Source organism: Schistocerca cancellata, chromosome 2 (assembly GCF_023864275.1).
Source record: "Schistocerca cancellata isolate TAMUIC-IGC-003103 chromosome 2, iqSchCanc2.1, whole genome shotgun sequence".
Classification (NCBI taxonomy): domain Eukaryota; kingdom Metazoa; phylum Arthropoda; class Insecta; order Orthoptera; family Acrididae; genus Schistocerca; species Schistocerca cancellata.
Window position 1 is genome coordinate 663440162 of NC_064627.1, and position 20604 is coordinate 663460765.

The 20604-nt window shown below is 41.6% G+C and overlaps 1 protein-coding gene and 1 non-coding gene across 2 annotated transcripts in view; one reads left to right on the top strand and one right to left on the bottom strand.

The window, feature by feature from the left end:
* LOC126162357 (H(+)/Cl(-) exchange transporter 7) overlaps positions 1-20604 on the bottom strand; it is a 218265-nt gene that overhangs the window by 86848 nt on the left and 110813 nt on the right. The window contains exon 6 of the mRNA XM_049918811.1: positions 19805-19982. Within this exon, the coding sequence (XP_049774768.1) occupies positions 19805-19982 (178 nt within the window). The remainder of the gene's footprint in view (positions 1-19804; positions 19983-20604) is intronic.
* On the top strand, positions 11670-11744 carry Trnal-caa (transfer RNA leucine (anticodon CAA)). The gene has a single exon. It is a non-coding gene; the product is annotated as a tRNA-Leu (tRNA).

Consider the following 20604-nt stretch of genomic DNA (forward strand, 5'->3'; position numbering starts at 1 on the left):
TAAAAAGGAGATGATGACGTGAAGCTGTCAGAAGTGAATGCGTTTCCAAATTGGATGTCTGAAAGTAACTGAAAATGTATTTTATCATAGGAATCAGTGTGACAGATAAGCTAAATTTTGCAAACAACTATATACAGAGTGGTGGAAGAAGTATATGAGTAAATTTAGTAAACAATTTAAAGATTATTGGTTTAACTAAAATCTTTGCTTTTGTTGTAAAGATTCTGAACTTTTGTAAATTTTAGCATGGCTGCCCCGTACACAAGAGTCCTGTAAATATTGTCCAGATAAAACACCCACAGGTCACACGCGACTTAATTTTATACCTGGGTTAGGTCTGTTTGGAATGTAAGTCTCCCCATCTTTTCCTGTTCTCCCACAACATTTCTCTCCCCTCTCTGTTCCAGTATTTTCCTCTCTTCTTCACACGTTCCTTCACTCAAACGACCCTCTATCTGTCTTCCTGTACATATCTTACCTCCTACTGTAATTTCACGAGCCTGTCTCAGTATCCTGCCAACTCTCATTCTTTTAACTTGCTCATACCATTTTAATCTTTTCTTTTCTATGGTCTCTTGTGTGGGCTTGTCTTTTACCATTTCTCTAACATCTTGTTTCTTCTCATTCCATTCAGTAAGTCCCATCCTGCTTCCCTAAAATTTTGTCTTGCACGCTTGTGCCCTTCTCACCTACCTGTTGTTCATTTCCCACGTTTCTGATATATATGTAAGTACTAAAACATAATTTGCTTGGTACAACATTTGCTTACTTTTTGGTGGTACATCCGTACTCCTTATCAGGCTTCTTACACTTTGCAGGACTCCACAGGCTTGCTTTCCCTTTCATTAATCTCAATCTTTCCTCCTCCTGTCTTACATTGTGCACCTAATTACTTGAAATTTCTCACTTTCTTCAGTATTTGCCCCATAAACTTTTATCTCACTTAGGCAGTGAATTGGCATCACTTAGTTCCTGTAAGATGGATGTAAATTATTTATGGGCAAATTTTAAGCAGACTGTTAATCGTGGTTTGGAGAGTTATGTGCCTAGTAAGTTGATAAAGAATGGAAAAGACCCACCATGGTTTGATAACCAAATTTGGCAGATGCTGCAGAAGCACAGACTGTTGATCTCTCGGTTCAAAAGGGAATGCACAAATGACAACAAGTGAAGGTTAGTAGATATTTGTGCATTGTGTGTCAGTGTAAAGATCTCTGCACGAAGCATATTAGTACCACTGTCACACCTTATCAAAAGATCTGGCAAAGAACCCAAGAAAATTCTGGTCTTACGTAGAATTGCCAAGCGGATCTAAAGCTTTCATTCAGTCACTTATTGACCAGTCTGGTTTGGCAGTTGAAGATAGCAAAATGAAAGCCAAAGTTTTAAATTTCACATTTAAGAAATCGTTCACACAGAAGAATAGTACAAACATACCATCATTTGACCATGAGACAGACTCCCGTATGGACAACATAGTAATAAGCATACTTGGCTTAGGGAAACAACTGAAAGATTTGAAGCAAATAAATCACCAGGTCCCGATGGAATCTTAGTTCAGTTTTACAAAGAGTACTCTACGACACTAGCCCCTTACCTAGCTTTCATTTAACATGAATCTCTCACTCAGCACAAAGTCACAAGCAACTGAATATATAAGAAGGGTAAAGTAATGGACCCACAAAATTACAGACCTATATACAGGGTTATTACAAATGATTGAAGCGATTTCACAGCTCTACAATAACTTTATTATTTGAGATATTTTCACAATGCTTTGCACACACATACAAAAACTCAAAAAGTTTTTTTTAGGCATTCACAAATGTTCGATATGTGCCCCTTTAGTGATTCGGCAGACATCAAGCCGATAATCAAGTTCCTCCCACACTCGGCGCAGCATGTCCGCATCAATGAGTTCGAAAGCATCGTTGATGCGAGCTCTCAGTTCTGGCACGTTTCTTGGTAGAGGAGGTTTAAACACTGAATCTTTCACATAACCCCACAGAAAGAAATCGCATGGGGTTAAGTCGGGAGAGCGTGGAGGCCATGACATGAATTGCTGATCATGATCTCCACCACGACCGATCCATCGGTTTTCCAATCTCCTGTTTAAGAAATGCCGAACATCATGATGGAAGTGCGGTGGAGCACCATCATGTTGAAAGATGAAGTCGGCGCTGTCGGTCTCCGCGGGCTACGCGTGAAACTTGCCCGCATGCGTTCAACCGTTTCTTCGCTCACTGCAAGCCGACCCGTTGATTTCCCCTTACAGAGGCATCCAGAAGCTTTAAACTGCGCATACCATCGCCGAATGGAGTTAGCAGTTGGTGGATCTCTGTTGAACTTCGTCCTGAAGTGTCGTTGCACTGTTATGACTGACTGATGTGAGTGCATTTCAAGCACGACATACGCTTTCTCGGCTCCTGTCGCCATTTTGTCTCACTGCGCTCTCGAGCGCTCTGGCGGCAGAAACCTGAAGTGCGGCTTCAGCCGAACCAAACTTTATGAGTTTTTCTACGTATCTGTAGTGTGTCGTGACCACATGTCAATGAATGGAGCTACAGTGAATTTATGAAATTGCTTCAATCATTTGTAATAGCCCTGTACCTAACTTCTGTTTGCTGCAGAGTCCCTGAACATATTCCAAGTTCGAAATAACAAACTTTCTTGAGACATGTACATGAATCAGCATGGCTTTAGAAAGCATCACTCGCACGAAACTCAGCTTGTCCTTTTCACATAATACATTGCAAACAGTGGATGAAGGGCAACACGCAGATTCCATATTTCTAGATTTCCAGGAATCATTTGACAAGGTGTCCCATTGCACGCTGTTAACGAAGGTACGAGTGTATGGAGCAAGTTCATGGACGTGAGTTGCTTGAAGACTTCTTAGCTAATAGAACCCAGTATCTTGTCCTCGATGGCCTGTTTCATCATATACAAGGGTATCATCAGCAGTGCCCTAGGGAAGTGTGATAGAACCGCTGTTGTTTTCTATATAAATAAATGATTTAGCAGACAGAGTGGACAGCAATATGAGGTTGTTTGCTGATGATAACATGGTGTATGGTAATGTGAGTGAAAGTTGAAAGACACAAGACATCTTAAACAAAATTTCCAGTTGGTGTGATGAATGGCAGCTAGCCCTAAATGTGGAAAAATGTAAGGTAATGCTGATGAGTAGTATGATCAAACCTGTGATGTCCTGTTTGACATAGTCAAGTCATTTAAATATATGGGCATAATGCTGTAAAGCGATAGGAGGTGGAACGAGCATGTGAGAACTGTGTAGGGAGGGCGAATGGTCAACTTTGGTTTGTTGGGAGAATTTTAGGAAAGAATGGTTCACCTGTAAAGGAGACCACATATAGGGTGCTGGCGTGACTTATTCTTGAGTACTGCTCGAGTGATTGGGATCCGTACCAGGTCAGATTGAAGGAAGACATCGAAGCAATTCAGAGGCAGGCTGCTAGATTTGTTACTGATATTTTCGAACAACATGTAAGTTTTATGGAGATGTTCTAGGAACTCAAATGGGACTCCATGGTGTGAAGGACACATTCTTTTTGAGAAACAGTATTGAGAAAATTTAGAGAACTGGCATTTTCAGCTGACTCCCACGCGATTCTGTTGCTGCCACCATACCTTGTGCTGAGGACAACGAAGATAAGACACGAGAAATTAGGGCTCATATGGAGGCATATAGGCAGTCGTTTTTCCCTCACTGTATTTGCAAGTGGAACAGGAAAGGAAATGACAAGTAGTGGAACAGGGTACCATCTACCACGTACCATACGGTGGCTTGCGGAGTATCTCTGTAGATGCAGATGTAGATCCATTGCTACTCCCCTCTTACTCCTCATTGTCATAATCATTAAGTTTCAATCCATATGGTCCCACCATTTACTTCCATACATTTAGCCCTTCTTTTGTCTCTCCTCCTTAATTATGCCAGACCATTAAATCATTTTCAAATATCATTGCTTCAATATTTTCATCTTCTATTCATATCACCACTCCTGCCATTACCTCATCCATAACAGTCATGAAAAATGATGTGGATAGAATTTCTAAATGGTCTATCTTCTCTCCTCCAACATTTACACAACACAAACTTCCTTGATCCATTTCCTTTGTTATTCTCATAGTCAGCCTTCAAATTACATAATTGTTGCCTTGGTGACATACCACCGTGCTTCACTGTTGTAGTAAATGGTAATTTTAAACTAAGCAGTACTATTAAACCTCTAACATGATGCCAACAGTCCAATAATTATGTGATGATACTCTCATCTCACAGGTGAAAGCAATTTTACAGTAAGAGGGTGTGCGACCGGTAAATGTTCTATGTGATTATTCTTAATTTTAATTTTTCTATTACAAAGAGGGCCAGAGAGACTGCATTATGTGCTAGGCTTAGAAGAAAAATAACCACAGCACATTTTAGACCAGAGGTCAAAATACCATGTGAAAAATTAGACTAAGGCAGTTAATAACAAAAATGAAGTAAACTTTTGTTATGTAAGAGACTTTTCGACCGTATAATTTGTTAGTTATGTTGTTTTGAGTCTTACACTTGAATTTGGGTTACACCACCAGCAAGTTTTTGTGGTTCTACGGTGTTTTATTTTCATAGGATTTTGTAGTACAACAAACTGATATGTAGGATTATAAATTTGAATTAGTAAAGATGATAACCTTCAAGGCAATGACTATCTGTGAGCTATGTAAATAGCAAGCACAGGATTCTGAGTCATTTAGTATTATTTCCCAGTTTTCACTCTTCTGCACTACATCATCTCTTCAACTTCTCTCTACCGACATGTAGACATCTTATTCAATCTATGCTACCCAGTTTGTGCAGGGATGTAATTATGATTATGAGAATCATATAACTTAAATACATACGATGTTATTACTGACTAATGCAAAATACTTTTCCATTTACGGACATGTGATGTTATTCAGTACTGCTGCTATTACGTATTTTCCTTTTGATATCAATGTTGTGAGTCGATTATTTTGACTGTTTTTCATTCTGGAAGAATCAGGAAACCTCAAAATATTCAAAAAGATTGAAGAGAGTACTTTATTTAACATTACTTTTATGACTGAACAGATTATTTAAACTGGAGGATGAAAAATTCCAAGTAACAGTAATGTTTGTATATAACAAGTTTTAATTTTTCCAGTAAACAGGCAACTGAAAGGGTTTCCTGAAATCAATGAAGTTACAGGAATGGTTCAAGTAGGAGTGGATAGAGCCAATGGCAATGGCAATGGTAATGGTAACACTGGTTCTGGTTCCTGTCAGATCACCACAGTTAAGCACTGTTGGGCTTGGTTAGCACTTGGATGGGTGACCAAGTCTGCCAAGGGATGTTGGCAAGCAAGGGTGCCCTCAGCCCTTGTGAGGCCAACTGATAAGCTACTTGATTGAGAAGGGCAGTTCCAGCCTCCCAAGCTGACAACTGCCAAGACACTGGTGTGCCAATCATATGCACCACACTATGTCGTATGCCAAATGTAGGTCAAAGAAGACAGTGACAAGGTGCAGGCAATTAGTAAAAGCCTGTCAGACTGTTGTTTCCAATCTGAGTAAATGATCAGTTTTAGATCACCCTTCCCAGAAGCCACACTAATATGGGGGAAAAAGCCCTGAGATTTGAGTACCAGCATGAACTGAAGATAACCATCCTCCGGAGCAGTTGACAAAGTATGTTGGTCAAGAGATGTTGGTTCTTCTCGGGTTTAAGGACGGGGATAACTATGCTGTCACGCCATTGCCGTGAGCAAAATGTGGTTGAAGGCCCTGAGTAGATGTTGCCTCTGGGTAATGTTTAGGTGCTGAAGCATCTGGTTGTGGATTGAATCCAGGCCTGGGGACTTGTCATATGAAGAGGTAAGAGTCTGCAAGAAACCCCATTCAGTGAAGGTTTCATTTTAGGCTTCAGCTTGGTGGGGCTTGAAATGGGGGATTTCTTCAACTCCTCGTTTCTGCCAAAAGAAGGTAGTAGGGTACAAAGATGACACCAATGCTGTCGCAAAGTGTGTCATGAAGTGTTCTGGAAGGACGGATGAATCAGTAGACAACACAGAGCACTCTGTAGGACAAGACCCTGGACAGTTGATTGTCAGAAAGCTAGGAATCTTAGATCAAACCTATGATAAAGAGGCATATGTCCCCAGGGAGGAAACATAGCACTCCCAGCATTCCTTTTTGCTCTCCTTGAGCCTTAGCATGGAGATGGTTAAAAGTGATAAGGTTGATCTGTGAAGGGTGTTTTTTACATCACTGAAATGCTTGTCTGTAGTCCTGCATAGTGACTGCTATGTCCACCACAGTACTGGTCAACGACAAGGAGAACCTGTAGATAGGGGGATAGCAGTGCCAGCGGCATGAAGAACAGTGTCAGAGATGTCTTGCATAACCGCATCAATGCAGTCCGAGAGAGAGGTGTCAAAGTGCACAACAGATGTATATAAAGGCCAACTGGCCATGTGGAGTGTCCTTTGTGGTGGCCGTCTGCTTGTTTGTGGCAGGGGAAGGCTAGCATCACTGGAAAGTTGTCACTGTCACAAAGATCATCCTGGGGTGACCAATGTAGTGAAGCCATGAGAGGAGGTCATGAGATCAATAGCAGAAAAGGTGCCATGAGCACCACTGAAGTGGGTAGGGGACCCGTGATTGAGAACATACAAATAAATCCAGAATGCGATTTTCACTCTGCAGCGGAGTGTGCGCTAATATGAAACTTCCTGGCAGAGTTAATTCGTTAAATGATTACTAGATCAACAACTAATAGGAATATGGATAATACACAGAGAATTGGGGAAACATTAGAACCAGCCATGGCTGTGAAAGTGAGTAAGGAAGTACCACACTGATCCGAATTAGTAAATTTAATCAAAGCCCAAAGTGCAGATTCAGCGGTTTCAAACTTTACAGAAGCTCTCCTGTAAGGTAGGAGACGAGATATACTGGCAGAAGTAAAACTGTGAGTACCGGGTGTGAGTCGTGCTTCGGTAGCTCAGTTGATAGAGCACTTGCCCGCGAAAGGCAAAGGTCCCGAGTTCGAGTCTCCGTCGGGCACACAGTTTTAATCTGCCAGGAAGTTTCATACAAATAAATGTCCGTAAAAAGTTGGTCAATACAGTGGTAGAAGTTCGCTTTATTAAGGTAGGCAGTTCAGCATAAGGAAGTGGCCTACCTGGAGAGAGGTGGACATTGCAAATGGTGATCGCTGGGGTCATTTGCACTCTTACTGCTATTGCTTCCAGGGTGGTATGAAGGGGGATCCAGTCACTAACGACATCTAATGCCATCTGTGTGAACTAAACTGCAGACCCCTCTAGGTGCTATCTCAGGGCCTGCATGGTTCCTACAGTTTCCCCGACAGCCAAGAATCGATGGAGAGTGCTCATCATAGGAATTGTAGTGCTTCGAGATTTCTTCGCCTTCCTCCATCTTGAACACACGATATTTTAAATAGAAGTGTGAGGGGGACGAATCTGACCTACTGCGCACTGCATGTGTGTGTGTGTGTGTGTGTGTGTGTGTGTGTGTGTGTGTGTGTGTGTGTGTGTGGGCGCGCGCGCGCGCGCGCATGTCTGAAAACAGTCACGAGCAAATTGTGGATGCGGCGGCCAAACGGCAGCCGACAAGTACCTTCTGTACAGTTTCAGTGTATGTGTAGAGAGGAACAAAGAGTGTTTATGAATTGTTCTTTGCTTTTAGTGACTGTGATGATTGTAAAGGACAAATGAAGAAATGAGGTTAGACTTTCAAGTAATCCATGTGTTGGACTTTCTAGAAGCAAGACAAGTTCATAAATTATGAGTGGTTCTTAAACCAACTCGCTCACGAATGTTAATTTAATGCATTTCTGAAGATCCAAATATGAGTGAAATACATGAGATATTTACATGTGAAACGCGAGAATGTTATTCTGCATAATCCAGGACATTGTGAATTGGTGAAACCATAAAGTTTGTATATTTACTACACACGTTCTACCGTCTAAAGCGTTAGAGCATGGCGACAAGTTGAAAGGATTTGAAAAATTTGAATTTTGAGAAGAAATCGAAAAAGAAGTTATGATGTGTTGCCATAGCAACCAGATATAACAAGACAAGAGAACTGTTTCGTGTAATTGGATTAAGTCCAAAAATCAAATGGAAAAATTTGCAGATGCAACAAAAGGGAAGATGTACAGAAGTAATAACAATAACATTAAAAGAACAGAAAGAACACCTTGATGTATTAGACTAAGAACAGTTATAACGAGAATAATTCAACTATGAAGATGCAGTGGAGGGAGTATACAGCTCTCGCACACATCACGGCGACACTGATGCGGAAACAACATCCAATGCCACCGGCACCAGTTGCGGTTCACCAGTGCTGACCTGCTTCCCCAGCTGCCTATTGATGCCGACGTCGACACCAACATCTGCCAGGTTGCTGTTCACCAGTGATGACTTGCCGTCACATCCACTTACACTGCGAGAATTCCACGTCGGGTGAGTGCAAAATAGAACTTCCGTACCTTAGCAAGAAGTGATACAAACAGTAGAGTGACCTTTATTGGCATAGTTATTATACTTAGAGTTAATTCGTTAAATGATTACTAGATCAACAACTAATAGGAATATGGATAATACACAGAGAATTGGGGAAACATTAGAACCAGCCATGGCTGTGAAAATGAGTAAGGAAGTACCAGACTGATCCGAATTAGTAAATTTAATCAAAGCCCAAAGTGCAGATTCAGCAGTTTTAAGAAAGGTAGAAGCCCAGGGTTTACAGTTAAATGAAACTTTACAAGCTCAAAATGCTAAGTTAGATGGCTTATGTGCACAGCTTCAACTGCTCAAAATGCTACTTTAAGTAAAGAACTACGCTCAGTAAATTCTCAATTAAATTTGTTAAATGCCAAAGTAGAATCACAAAGCAAAGAATTTGGTAGTCTATGCGAAATCATGGGGGGCTTTAAAGATTGAATTTGATGATTTAAATAATAAAGTGGTGGTGTTGTTGTGGTCTTCAGTCCTGAGACTGGTTTCATGCAGCTCTCCATGCTACTCTATCCTGTGCAAGCTGCTTCATCTCCCAGTACATACTGCAGCCTACATCCTTCTGAATCTGCTTAGTGCATTCATCTCTTGATCTCCCGATATGATTTTTACCCTCCATGCTGCCCTCCAATACTAAATTGGTGATCCCTTGATGCCTCAGAACATGTCCTACCAACCGATCCCTTCTTCTAGTCAAGTTGTGCCACAAACTCCTCTTCTCCCCAATCCTATTCAATACCTCCTCATTAGTTATGTGATCTACCCATCTAATCTTCAGCATTCTTCTGTAGCACCACATTTCGAAAGCTTCTATTCTCTTCTTGTCTAAACTATTTATCGTCCATGTTTCACTTCCATACATGGCTACACTGCATACAAATACTTTCAGAAACGACTTCCTGACACTTAAATCAAAACTCGATGTTAACAAATTTCTCTTCTTCAGAAACGCTTTCCTTGCCATTGCTAGTCTACATTTTATATCCTCTCTACTTCCACCATCATCAGTTATTTTGTTCCCCAAATAGCAAAACTCCTTTACTAATTTGAGTGTCATTTCCTAATCTAATTCCCTCAGCATCACCAGACTTAATTCGACTACATACCATTATCCTTGTTTTGCCTTTGTTGATGTTCATCTTATATCCTCCTTTCAGGACACTATCCATTCCATTCAACTGCTCTTCCAAGTCCTTTGCTGTCTCTGACAGAATTACAATGTCATCGGCGAACCTCATAGTTTTTATTTCTTCTCCACGGATTTTAATACCTACTCCGAATTTTTCTTTTGTTTTCTTTACTGCTTGCTAAATATACAGATTGAACAACATCAGGGAGAGGCTATAACCCTGTCTCACTCCCTTCCCAACCGCTGCTTCTCTTTCGTGCCCCCCGACTATTATAACTGCCATCTGGTTTCTGGACAAGTTGTAAATAGCCTTTCGCTCCCTGTATTTTACCCCTACCACCTTCAGAATTTGAAAGAGAGTATTCCAGTCAACATTGTCAAAAGCTTTCTCTAAGTCTACAAATGCTAGAAACGTAGGTTTGCCTTTCCTTCATCTTCCTACTAAGATAAGTCGTAGGGTCAGTATTGCCTCATGTGTTCCAACATTTCTACGGAATCCAAACTTATCTTCCCCGGCGTCTGCTTCTACCGGTTTTTCCATTAGTCTGTAAAGAATTCGTGTTAGTATTTTGCAGCTGTGACTTATTAAACTGATAGTTCGGTAATTTTCACATCTGTCAACACCTGCTTTCTTTGGGATTGGAATTATTATATTCTTCTTGAAGTATGAGGGAATTGCTCACCAGATGGCAGAGTTTTGTCAGGACTGGCTCTCCCAAGGCTGTCAGTTGTTCTAATGGAATGTTGTCTACTCCCGGGGCCTTGTTTCGACTTAGGTCTTTCAGTGCTCTGTCAAACTCTTCACGCAGTATCATATCTCCATTTCATCTTCATCTACCTCCTCTTCCATTTCCATAATATTGTCCTCAAAAACATAGCTGCTGTATAGACCCTCTATATACTCCTTCCACCTTTCTGCTTTCCCTTCTTTGCTTAGAACTGGGTTTCCATCTGAGCTCTTGATATTCATGCAAGTGGTTCTCTTTTCTCCAAAGGTCTCTTTAATTTTCCTGTAGGCAGTATCTATCTTACCCCTCATGAGATAAGCCTCTACATCCTTACATTTGTCCTCTAGCCATCCCTGCTTAGCCATTTTGCACTTCCTGTCGATCTCATTTTTGAGACGTTTGTATTCCTTTTTGCCTGCTTCCCTTACTGCATTTTTGTATTGTCTCATTTCATCAATTAAATTCAGTATCTCTTCTGTTACCCAAGGATTTCTACTAGCCCTCGTCGTTTTACCTACTTGATCCTCTGCTGCCTTCACTATTTCATTCCTCAAAGCTACCCATTCTTCTTCTACTGTATTTCTTTCCCCCATTCCTGTCAATTGTTCCCTAATGCTCTCCCTGAAACTCTGTACAACCTCTCGTTCTTTCAGTTTATCCAGGTCCCATCTCCTTAAATTCCCACCTTTTTGCAATTTCTTCAGTTTTAATCTACAGTTCATAACCAATAGATTGTGGTCAGAGTCCACATCTGCCCCTGAAAATGTCTTACAATTTAAAACCTGGTTTTAAATCTCTGTCTTACCATTATATAATCTATCTGAAACCTGAAACTTCCTGGCAGATTAAAACTGTGTGCCCGACTGAGACTCGAACTCGGGACCTTTGCCTTTCGCGGGCAAGTGCTCTACCAACTGAGCTACCAAAGCACGACTCACGCCCGGTACTCACAGCTTTACTTCTGCCAGTACCTCATCTCCTACCTTCCAAACTTTACAGAAGCTCTCCTGTAATCTGCCAGGAAGTTTCATATCAGCGCACACTCCGCTGCAGAGTGAAAATCTCATTCTGGAAACATCCCCCAGGCTGTGGCTAAGCCATGTCTCCGCAAAATCCTTTCTTTCAGGAGTGCTAGTTCTGCAAGGTTCGCAGGAGAGCTTCTGTAAAGTTTGGAAGGTAGGAGACGAGGTACTGGCAGAAGTAAAGCTGTGAGTACCGGGCGTGAGTCGTGCTTCGGTAGCTCAGTTGGTAGAGCACTTGCCCGCAAAAGGCAAAGGTCCCGAGTTCGAGTCTCGGTCGGGCACACAGTTTTAACCTGCCAGTAAGTTTCATATCAGCGCACACTCCGCTGCAGAGTGAAAAATCTCATATCTGAAACCTTCTAGTATCTCCAGGGTTCTTCCATGTATACAACCTTCTTTCATGATTCTTGAACCAAGTGTTAGCTATGATTAAGTTATGCTCTGTGCAAAATTCTACCAGGCGGCTTCCTCTTTCATTTCTTAGCCCCAATCCATATTCACCTACTATGTTTCCTTCTCTTCCTTTTCCTACTCTTGAATTCCAGTCACCCATGACTATTAAATTTTCGTCTCCTTTCACTACCTGAATAATTTCTTTTATCTCATCATACATTTCATCAATTTCTTCATCATCTGCAGAGCTAGTTGGCATATAAACTTGTACTACTGTAGTAGGCGTGGGCTTCGTGTCTATCTTGGCCACAATAATGCTTTCACTATGCTGTTTGTAGTAGCTTACCCGCACCCCTATTTTTTTATTCATTATTAAACCTACTCCTGCATTACCCCTATTTGATTTTGTATTTATAACCCTGTAGTCACCTGACCAAAAGTCTTGTTCCTCCTGCCACCGAACTTCACTAATTCCCACTATATCTAACTTTAATCTATCCATTTCCCTTTTTAAATTTTCTAACGTACCTGCCGGATTAAGGGATCTGACATTCCACGCTCCGATCTGTAGAACGCCAGTTTTCTTTCCCCTGATAACGACGTACTCGTGAGTAGTCCCCGCCTGGAGATCCGAATGGGGGACTATTTTACCTCCAGAATGTTTTACCCAAGAAGACGCCATCATCATTTATCCATACATTAAAGCTGCATGCCCTCTGGAAAAATTATGGCTGTAGTTTCCCCTTGCTTTCAGCTGTTCGCAGTACCAGCACAGCAAGGCCGTTTTGGTTAGTGTTACAAGGCCAGATCAGTCAATCATCCAGACTGTTGACCCTGCAACTATTAAAAAGGCTGCTGCCCCTCTTGAGGAACCACATGTTTGTCTGGCCTCTCAACAGATACCCCTCCAATGTGGTTGCACCTACGGTACGGCTATCTGTATCGTTGAGGCACACAAGCCTCCCCACCAACGGCAAGGTCCATGGTTCATTGGGGAGGGGGGGGGGAATAATAAAGTAGAGGATTAGAAATTAGAATTAAAGAATGAAGTAACTAACTCTTTAAACTTCCATGTAAATCAAATGTTCACTGACTTTAGTCAGAAACAGAATGGTCAAATTCAGGCTTTGCTAAAGATGTTAGAGTTTGATATTGAAGATAAATGTAATAATGTAGAATCAGAACCTATTGAAAACTTAGCATCTTTGGAAGACGTGTACAATAGTGAGTACAATAATGTAAGACAGGGAATGAATACTTTGGAGTGTAGATCAGCCTAAAGAATTAATGTCGATTATTCAATTGCAAATTGCAGGTGTCAGTGCACGAGTGGATAATGTCAATAAATACTTCAAAGAGACCATATCTAACTTTGATATTATAAATGTATGTAGTTTGTAGGAACCATTTGAACAAATGTTAGATCGAAAAGTTACCAAGAGTATAACCTCCAGAAACATTTCTAGTATTGCTTCTTCCAAACTTATACTAGCAAGGTTATAGACGACATGTGGAAAGAATTCAAGCTTACCCAAAACAAAGCAGAAAAAAAATGTATCGTCACCTAATGTTGTGTTACCTAGGGAAGTGGTGATTGTTTTACAGTGGGGATACTTTCAAACAAAATTTAATGAGAAGTACTGGTCTGCACTTGCTCAAGTGAAGTTAATATGAGATCCATGGGACCCAGGCGGAGTCACATATCCCCCAGGGACGTTAACGTTCTGTGTTAACGGGCGGAGTGACGACTGACTGATCCCGAGAGTTGTTTTCGGTGTTTCTTCCAAAATAGTTTACTGCACCGAATTCCCTTCAAATCTTGAACTATTCGGTAATCTGTTCTTGAATTTTTAAACTATCCTATAATTTTAGTACTGAGAAAACTGGATATGACAACAAAATAGAAAACAATTTAAGAGAATCACACATAAACAGTGATCTCTAGACGAAATGAACAGAATAGAATATTATATTTGTGGAAAAAGGTAATATCATATAACTAATTGAACAATCTTTATACTGCAGTGTATGGATTTTATATTTTGTATATAATATTTTATACCTTTTATGAGATGTGATGTAGATGGGAATGTTTGTATTGATTTTGATAGGGGTGGTCAGTGTAAATAAGAGCATGATTTACGCCAACAGATAAATCATGGCTAAAACAGAACACACATCACACCTTTCAAACAACCCTCACAAACAAGTGTAACTGGTTCTTCACCATTTGCCATTGCCATAGGGTTGCTAAGATTTTCTTCGGGGTCCTCAAGGGGGAAGATGGGAATGTCTGTTCTGTAGGAGACGATTTAACACCATACCTCCTCTGGCTTCTCACTCAAGTACTGGCAAGGTAGGGATCCTGGGGAAGGTGAAGTGGGGGGGAGGGTGGGGGGGAGTGTTTGGAAGGGTTTCTTCCTGTCTTTGGGGCTATCTTCTTTTGCTTCTTCGATCTTAGCAACCATTTCTATTTTTTCCTTTCTTACTTCTCTTTGGAGGACCCAACTGTTTTTTCCCCTCTTTCCATATTCATATACTTCTATCGCAGAAGTCCTTCTTAGTCTCTGTGGTTTCCTATAACCTACAACTTATTTTCACATAAGAAGGCTGAAGAATCAGAACACAAAAACACACTTACACATACACACAAAGAAATACCAATACACAAAAAATGAAGTTTCAGATTAGAAGGATGTAAGAACCGCCAAGGGTTGTAGGGGAGAAGATATACGTACATCTAGAAAGACGCACACATTGTTTTTATTATGATGGTTCTACATTGCCTATTTACATGGAAAGGTATCATATAAGAACAACGAAGATTCCATATCATGTATGTCCATAAGTATAGAAAAACTATGATGATCTTACAACGAGTATACATAAGCAGGACGCATGAGTAATGTAAGTCAGTGTAGCGAATACTCAGATAAATTGATGAGTAGTAGGCTAGTGCGGCTTGAACAAAATAGGTAGACGTAGTATCTACCACGAGTCGAATAATGTGTGTAGACATAGTATCTACTAAGACTGTAGAAGTTGAAAAGTAGAGGAGAACTCTAGAGTAAATAAGGTACTAAGAAGAGAGAGTGAAGTGTAAAATAGATTTTTATTTTACCAGGAAATATTTAATTATAGTGTACCTAAAATGTATACTAGGGCAATGAACCATGAGGCCTACTCCTAGAGGATAAGAGGGGCGTACCCGGAATTTGCTAAGGATATAGGGCAGGTGTACCTACATAGAGATAGGACGACCTGTGGCCTGATGAATAGGAATGTTTTATAAAGGGGCGTACCTACCAGAACAGAAGGAGCAAGTGAACTCATAGGGTCCACCCACATGTAAGGTATAGGCACTGATCCTAGGGGAAAAGGATAGTATCCTGACAGAAGTCACACATTTAATAGGAATTATTCTGGTACGTTTGAATTCTATGTACCACTAGCTTTATTATGTTTTATGCGAGTTTACAAGTGTCGAAAAATTCAGTTGCCCAGAGTTCCTCCGGACTACAAATTACTATAAATAATGATAGTAGTATGTACTAAGGGAAAAATAGTACAATGAATTAGAATAAAGTACTCAAGTGTCATGAACACCTGGAGCTTACAACTGGAAACTAAAGGTTTATTCCTCATAATTCCTAGCTACACAAAAACAAACTCCAACATTGATTGAAATATTCACATTTGATAATTAAAGTACAATGAAAAAAAATAAGAAGCAGCTAAATAATAAGAAAAAGAGTATTCCCAGTTATGAAAAGAACAAGGTATACTGTTGAAATATGAATTATTGTTATATGTGATATAGATGTACATAAAATATTGCGTGTTCAATCTGGGAGGGAGGGGGGGGGGGGGGGGGGGGAGATACGTAGTGCTTCAAGAATTTCTGTGTAAATTCTAGAACCACTTGGCCTTCCTCCATCTCGAACACATGATATTTTAAATATAAGTGTGAGAGAGATGAATCCGACCTACTGCGCATTGCATGTTTGTGTGTGTAGGTCTAGAAACAGTCACGAGCAAATTGCGGACGCAGCGGCCGAATGGTGGACAGCAAGTACCTGTTGTACAATCCATACAGTTTCAGTGTATGTGTAGAGAATAACAAGGATTGTTTATGTATTATTCTGTGCTTTTAGTGACTGTGATGATTGTTAAGGACAAATGAAGAAAGGAGGTTAGACTTTCAAGTAATTCATGTGTTGGACTTGCCAGAAGCAAGACATTTTCATAAATTATATGGTTGTTAGACCAACGCTATTGTAAATGTATTTAATCGAGTCTAATGTGAGACGAATCGGTCAACTTACAAACTTCCGAATATTTATGTGAGAAAATGTGAATTTGTTCTTTGTGGAAGTTGAAATATACCAAGACTAAACTAAAAGTGTTCTGCAAGTATCCACTTATTTCATGAGGGAGAGGGAGAGGGAGAGAGGGGAGAGAGAGAGAGAGAGAGAGAGAGAGAGAGAGAGAGAGAGAGAGAGAGAGAGAGACTCTGATAAATTCCGTTAACCAGCAGTATTCTTCGGAGAAGAAGTTTTAGGAGATTGATGTGGCCGACTATCCAGAGAAGAAGCTTGACAGTGCTTACCAAGTAAGTCAACTGATGTGAGAGAGGTGTGCAGTTGGCAAATCAGCTCCACATTGATTCCTGTCATCTAAAGCATTAGAGAGTGTGTTTCTTGAAGAGGAAGACAGACTGCAGAATAAGAGGAAGTAAGTTGTTCTATCACTGGTAGGTTACGGCAATATCCTTTGCAATTCCACTGGATTATCATGTGGCGAGATTACAGGTTAGACATAAAGAAACCAACGGCAGGTCATGTCACTGGGTCAGTGGTCATAACTGATGAAGACGGATTGACATCCATAAAAACTGGAGCTGATTCAAGGTGAGAAGGATGGGGTGAAGCCCCTCCAGGATGGCTGCGAAGCTTCGTCCTTGGACTTGTGCTGCTGCTTCTTCTTCCTTGGAAGGAGAGAGGATGTGTTATCAGAAAGGGAACAAACGGTAGCGATGTTCAGATTGGACAGAGAGCAAGTGGCTTTGGAGCCCTCAGTGTGGGGCCATCATCCGACCCGACGTAGCAGACTTCCTATCTTGAGAATGTCATGGAAACGTGTTCTGAGAGGGAGCTTCATCCCAGCAGGAGCCAGAGAGGAGGATTTCTTCTCTGGCTGAAGAGGAAGAGGAGCAACAGCAATTCCTTGAGGAGAAAGTGCGGGAGATTCCATGGGGGAAGGGGGGGGGGAGGAGCAGGGAAGAGGGGCAGGAGAGGGAATAAGGTGGGGGGGGGGGAGGGAGGAGGCGAAGATGTAACTGAGGCAAGGATAGATGAGAGATTCACAGGGTGAAGTCTGTCAAACTTCTTCTGGGCCTCAAAGTAGCTGAGACAGTCAAGGATATTTATTTCTTGGATTCTTTTTTCCTTTGTATACACTGGACATTCCAATGAGTGGGAAGAATGTAGACCAGAGCAGTTTAGTGTCTATATGATTGGCTTTAGAGCATCTCAGGACATGCTGGACGAAATGAAGTCTTCATCATTCCAGATTGGCCCTAAGTTCATCCCTGGACTGGAGGAGAAGGTGGAAAATTACACCCTGTGTCATATTGAGAGATTCGCGAGGAGTGATATTCACTGGGATGCCTCCAAAATGTTTGCAGGCATGGAGGAAGGCCGACTTGCTGGCAAAAGTTGACTTTATAAGGAGGGGACCAGATCTCATCTTGATTAAGGACTCCGTTTCACCAAACTTTTACTCATTGTGATCCACAAAAGAAAGGGAGTCTGGTGGCCACAGAAGTCTCCCTGTCACTCCTGAAACAGACCAAGAACCATGGAAAGGGTTCACCCACACTGGCAGGCTTGGCCCTCCTCCAAGAGGGAAGCCAAGGAGAGAAAGCCTGAGAAGGCAGAATCAGGAAGTGAGACAGAACTATTCCTAGGAGGAGACACGGCCACGGAAGAGCAGCCAGAGAATATAACATGTTCCATGTGTCAATCGTCCACCCTGGTACCACCCACTCCAATCAGCGGTTCACCTCAAGGGTATCACCCATCCCTGCAGTTGTTTCCCAGAGTTTTGATGCCCCAAAAAGATGGGCAACCACTCTTAGGCTTTCAAGGTGTTCACAGCGCAAGTACCAGCAGTGAGATCCCTGTAGTGTCAGGGGGCACAGCCAAATGGGTGCATAAGAGTCCCACCATGCAACAAAACGGTGGTGGGGGAGGGGGGGGGGAGGAAGAACCCTCACCAAAGATGCTAGGGAGGGAGTTCTTCCCCATCTGGCTCACACTACAGATGTCAAATTTAGATATGGAGGTCAAATCCCTAAGGGGTCCCAAAAAAGAAAAGCGAAAAATGAGGAGGAAAAGCAAAGAAACCAAAACAGCAAGACAAAATTAAGTCAGTAGGATACCTGGGCCTACATAACTAAGAACACCAAGAGAGGGAGAGGTAGGGGTAATGGGAGAGGAATAAGGACTGGGAGGAAAAAGGAAGTGGAAGATAAAGCAACCTGGAAAAGAAGAAAGGCTGCAATAACTCGGGGACCTGTGCACACCACACACTTATGGGGGGAGGAAAATGCAAAATGACAAAAGCAAGAAAACCATTTCTGAAAAGAAATAACATCAAATACAAATTTGAACATTAGTAAGTCTTTTCCGAAGGTATTATTGTCTGGAGTGCAGCCTTTTATGTTGTGAAATGGGCACCAAACAATTCAGACAAGAAGAGAAGTGAAGCTTTTGAAACACATTGCTACAGAAGAATACTGTAGACTTGATGGGTAGATCAAAGAACTAATTAGGAAATACAATGGGTCTACTTAAAGAAAAAAAAATTATGGCACAGCCCACTGAAAGAGGCCTCAGTTGATAGGAAACATCCTGAGGCAACAAGAAATTGTCAATTTGGCATTGGAGGGAAGTGTAGGAGGGTAGAACTTATAGAGGGACACCAAGAGATGTAAACACCAAGCAGTATTTATTCAGAGATGAAGGCTTACAGAATACACTGGCATGGTGAGCTGCAACAAACCAGTCTTGGGATTGACGATGACCATGACCACAACAACAACAAAACTACAACAACGATAACGATAAGAACAAGGGTAGATAGCATTAAGCAGGACAATAATAATTTATAGTAAATACAGCATGTAAATTATGTCTCTGTGATGTCTTTCTGTTATGTTCGTGTATACCTTGACTCATTCCACATCCCTGAAGGTTCTCCTTGAAGGGATCTATTACATAAAACTAACATACATATGTAGTATAAAGAAAAAGATCAGAAATAGATGAGAGAAAATCCAACAAAAAGTAGAAGAAAATTGTCATTAGACACCAAGAAAATTTTTTAAGAAGCATCAGAAGGGACAAAACACAGGGCACAGAAGACAATAGAACGCAATAAACAAGAATTGTTGAAAAGTTGTGAACTTTTTACTGTTCATGTCTGTATTACACATACATACCTGATGAAGACTGAAATAATTATAATCATAATGTACCACTAACATTTTGCAAGACACTCAGTCACACGAGATGCTTATGTGAAAGTAGAATGATTTAAATTTAAGACATAAAAAAACTTCATCACAGCAACACATTATTTACAGCTTGTTACACATCAAAAATTAATGAGTCAAGAAGTTGGAAACTATACTGAAAGTAACAACAAAACCAAATTGAAGTGTCATACAATGGTAGTCTACAACGAGATGGAATACCATAGGGGGCACTGTCTGCACACATGAAAGCAGACAATTTTTTCATCATAAAGCTGGTGACATTCTGCTCCCCATAGGACTTTTAGTTATTTTTGATCACAGAAAAAGACTCGTACAAGGAGGCCAAATGAGAAGGGGAAATAGCATCAACCTAATAAAGTGTGAAAGATTATCAGAGGTGTAAACTTACCAACAGGTGCACCAAAGGCTGCAGCAACACCTGCTGCTGCACCTCCACAGACAAAGTCTCGTTTCTCATGATCCTCCCTGAAGTACTGTAATATGTTGAAGTCTTGACGCAATGTTGTGCTCTTTCCTTGTGAAATGCCTGCAGCCACAACAGCTCCTGAATGTATCATGGGACCTTCCTAATTAATGTGTAAAATTAGACAAATGAAAACAACTGACTTCTTCACAGATAGAAAATGTACAAGGATTGACTGTGATTTTTATTATAAGGATACAGTGTGAAAGTACTGACGCTTGCAAAAAGATGGGTGAGAGCACCTTGGGAGAGGAGGTGGGGGCAGTTGGGAGGATTGAAGGGAATGGGGTGGGGTGGGGAGTTAGGAGGGTGGGGGGGAGTGAGGTGTGTGTGTGGGGGGGGGGTGTGAGTGTGTGGGGGGGGAAGTGAGGTGTGTGTGTGTGTGTGTGTGTGTGTGTGTGAGTGTGTGTGAGTGTGTGTGTGTGTGTGTGTGTGTGTGTGTGTGTGTGTGTGTGTGTGTGTGTGTGTGTGTGTGTGTGTGTGTGTGTGTGTGAGTGTGAGTGTGAGTGTGAGTGTGTGTGTGTGTGTGTGTGTGTGTGTGTGTGTGTGTGTGTGTGTGTGTGTGCGTGTGCGTGGGGGGGGGGAGTGAGGGGTGGGGTGGGGGGGAGAGTGAGGGGTGGGGTGGGGGGGAGAGTGAGGGGTGGGGGAGAGTGAGGGGTGGGGGGGGGGAGAGTGAGGGGTGGGGGGGGAGAGTGAGGGGTGGGGGGGGGAGAGTGAGGGGTGGG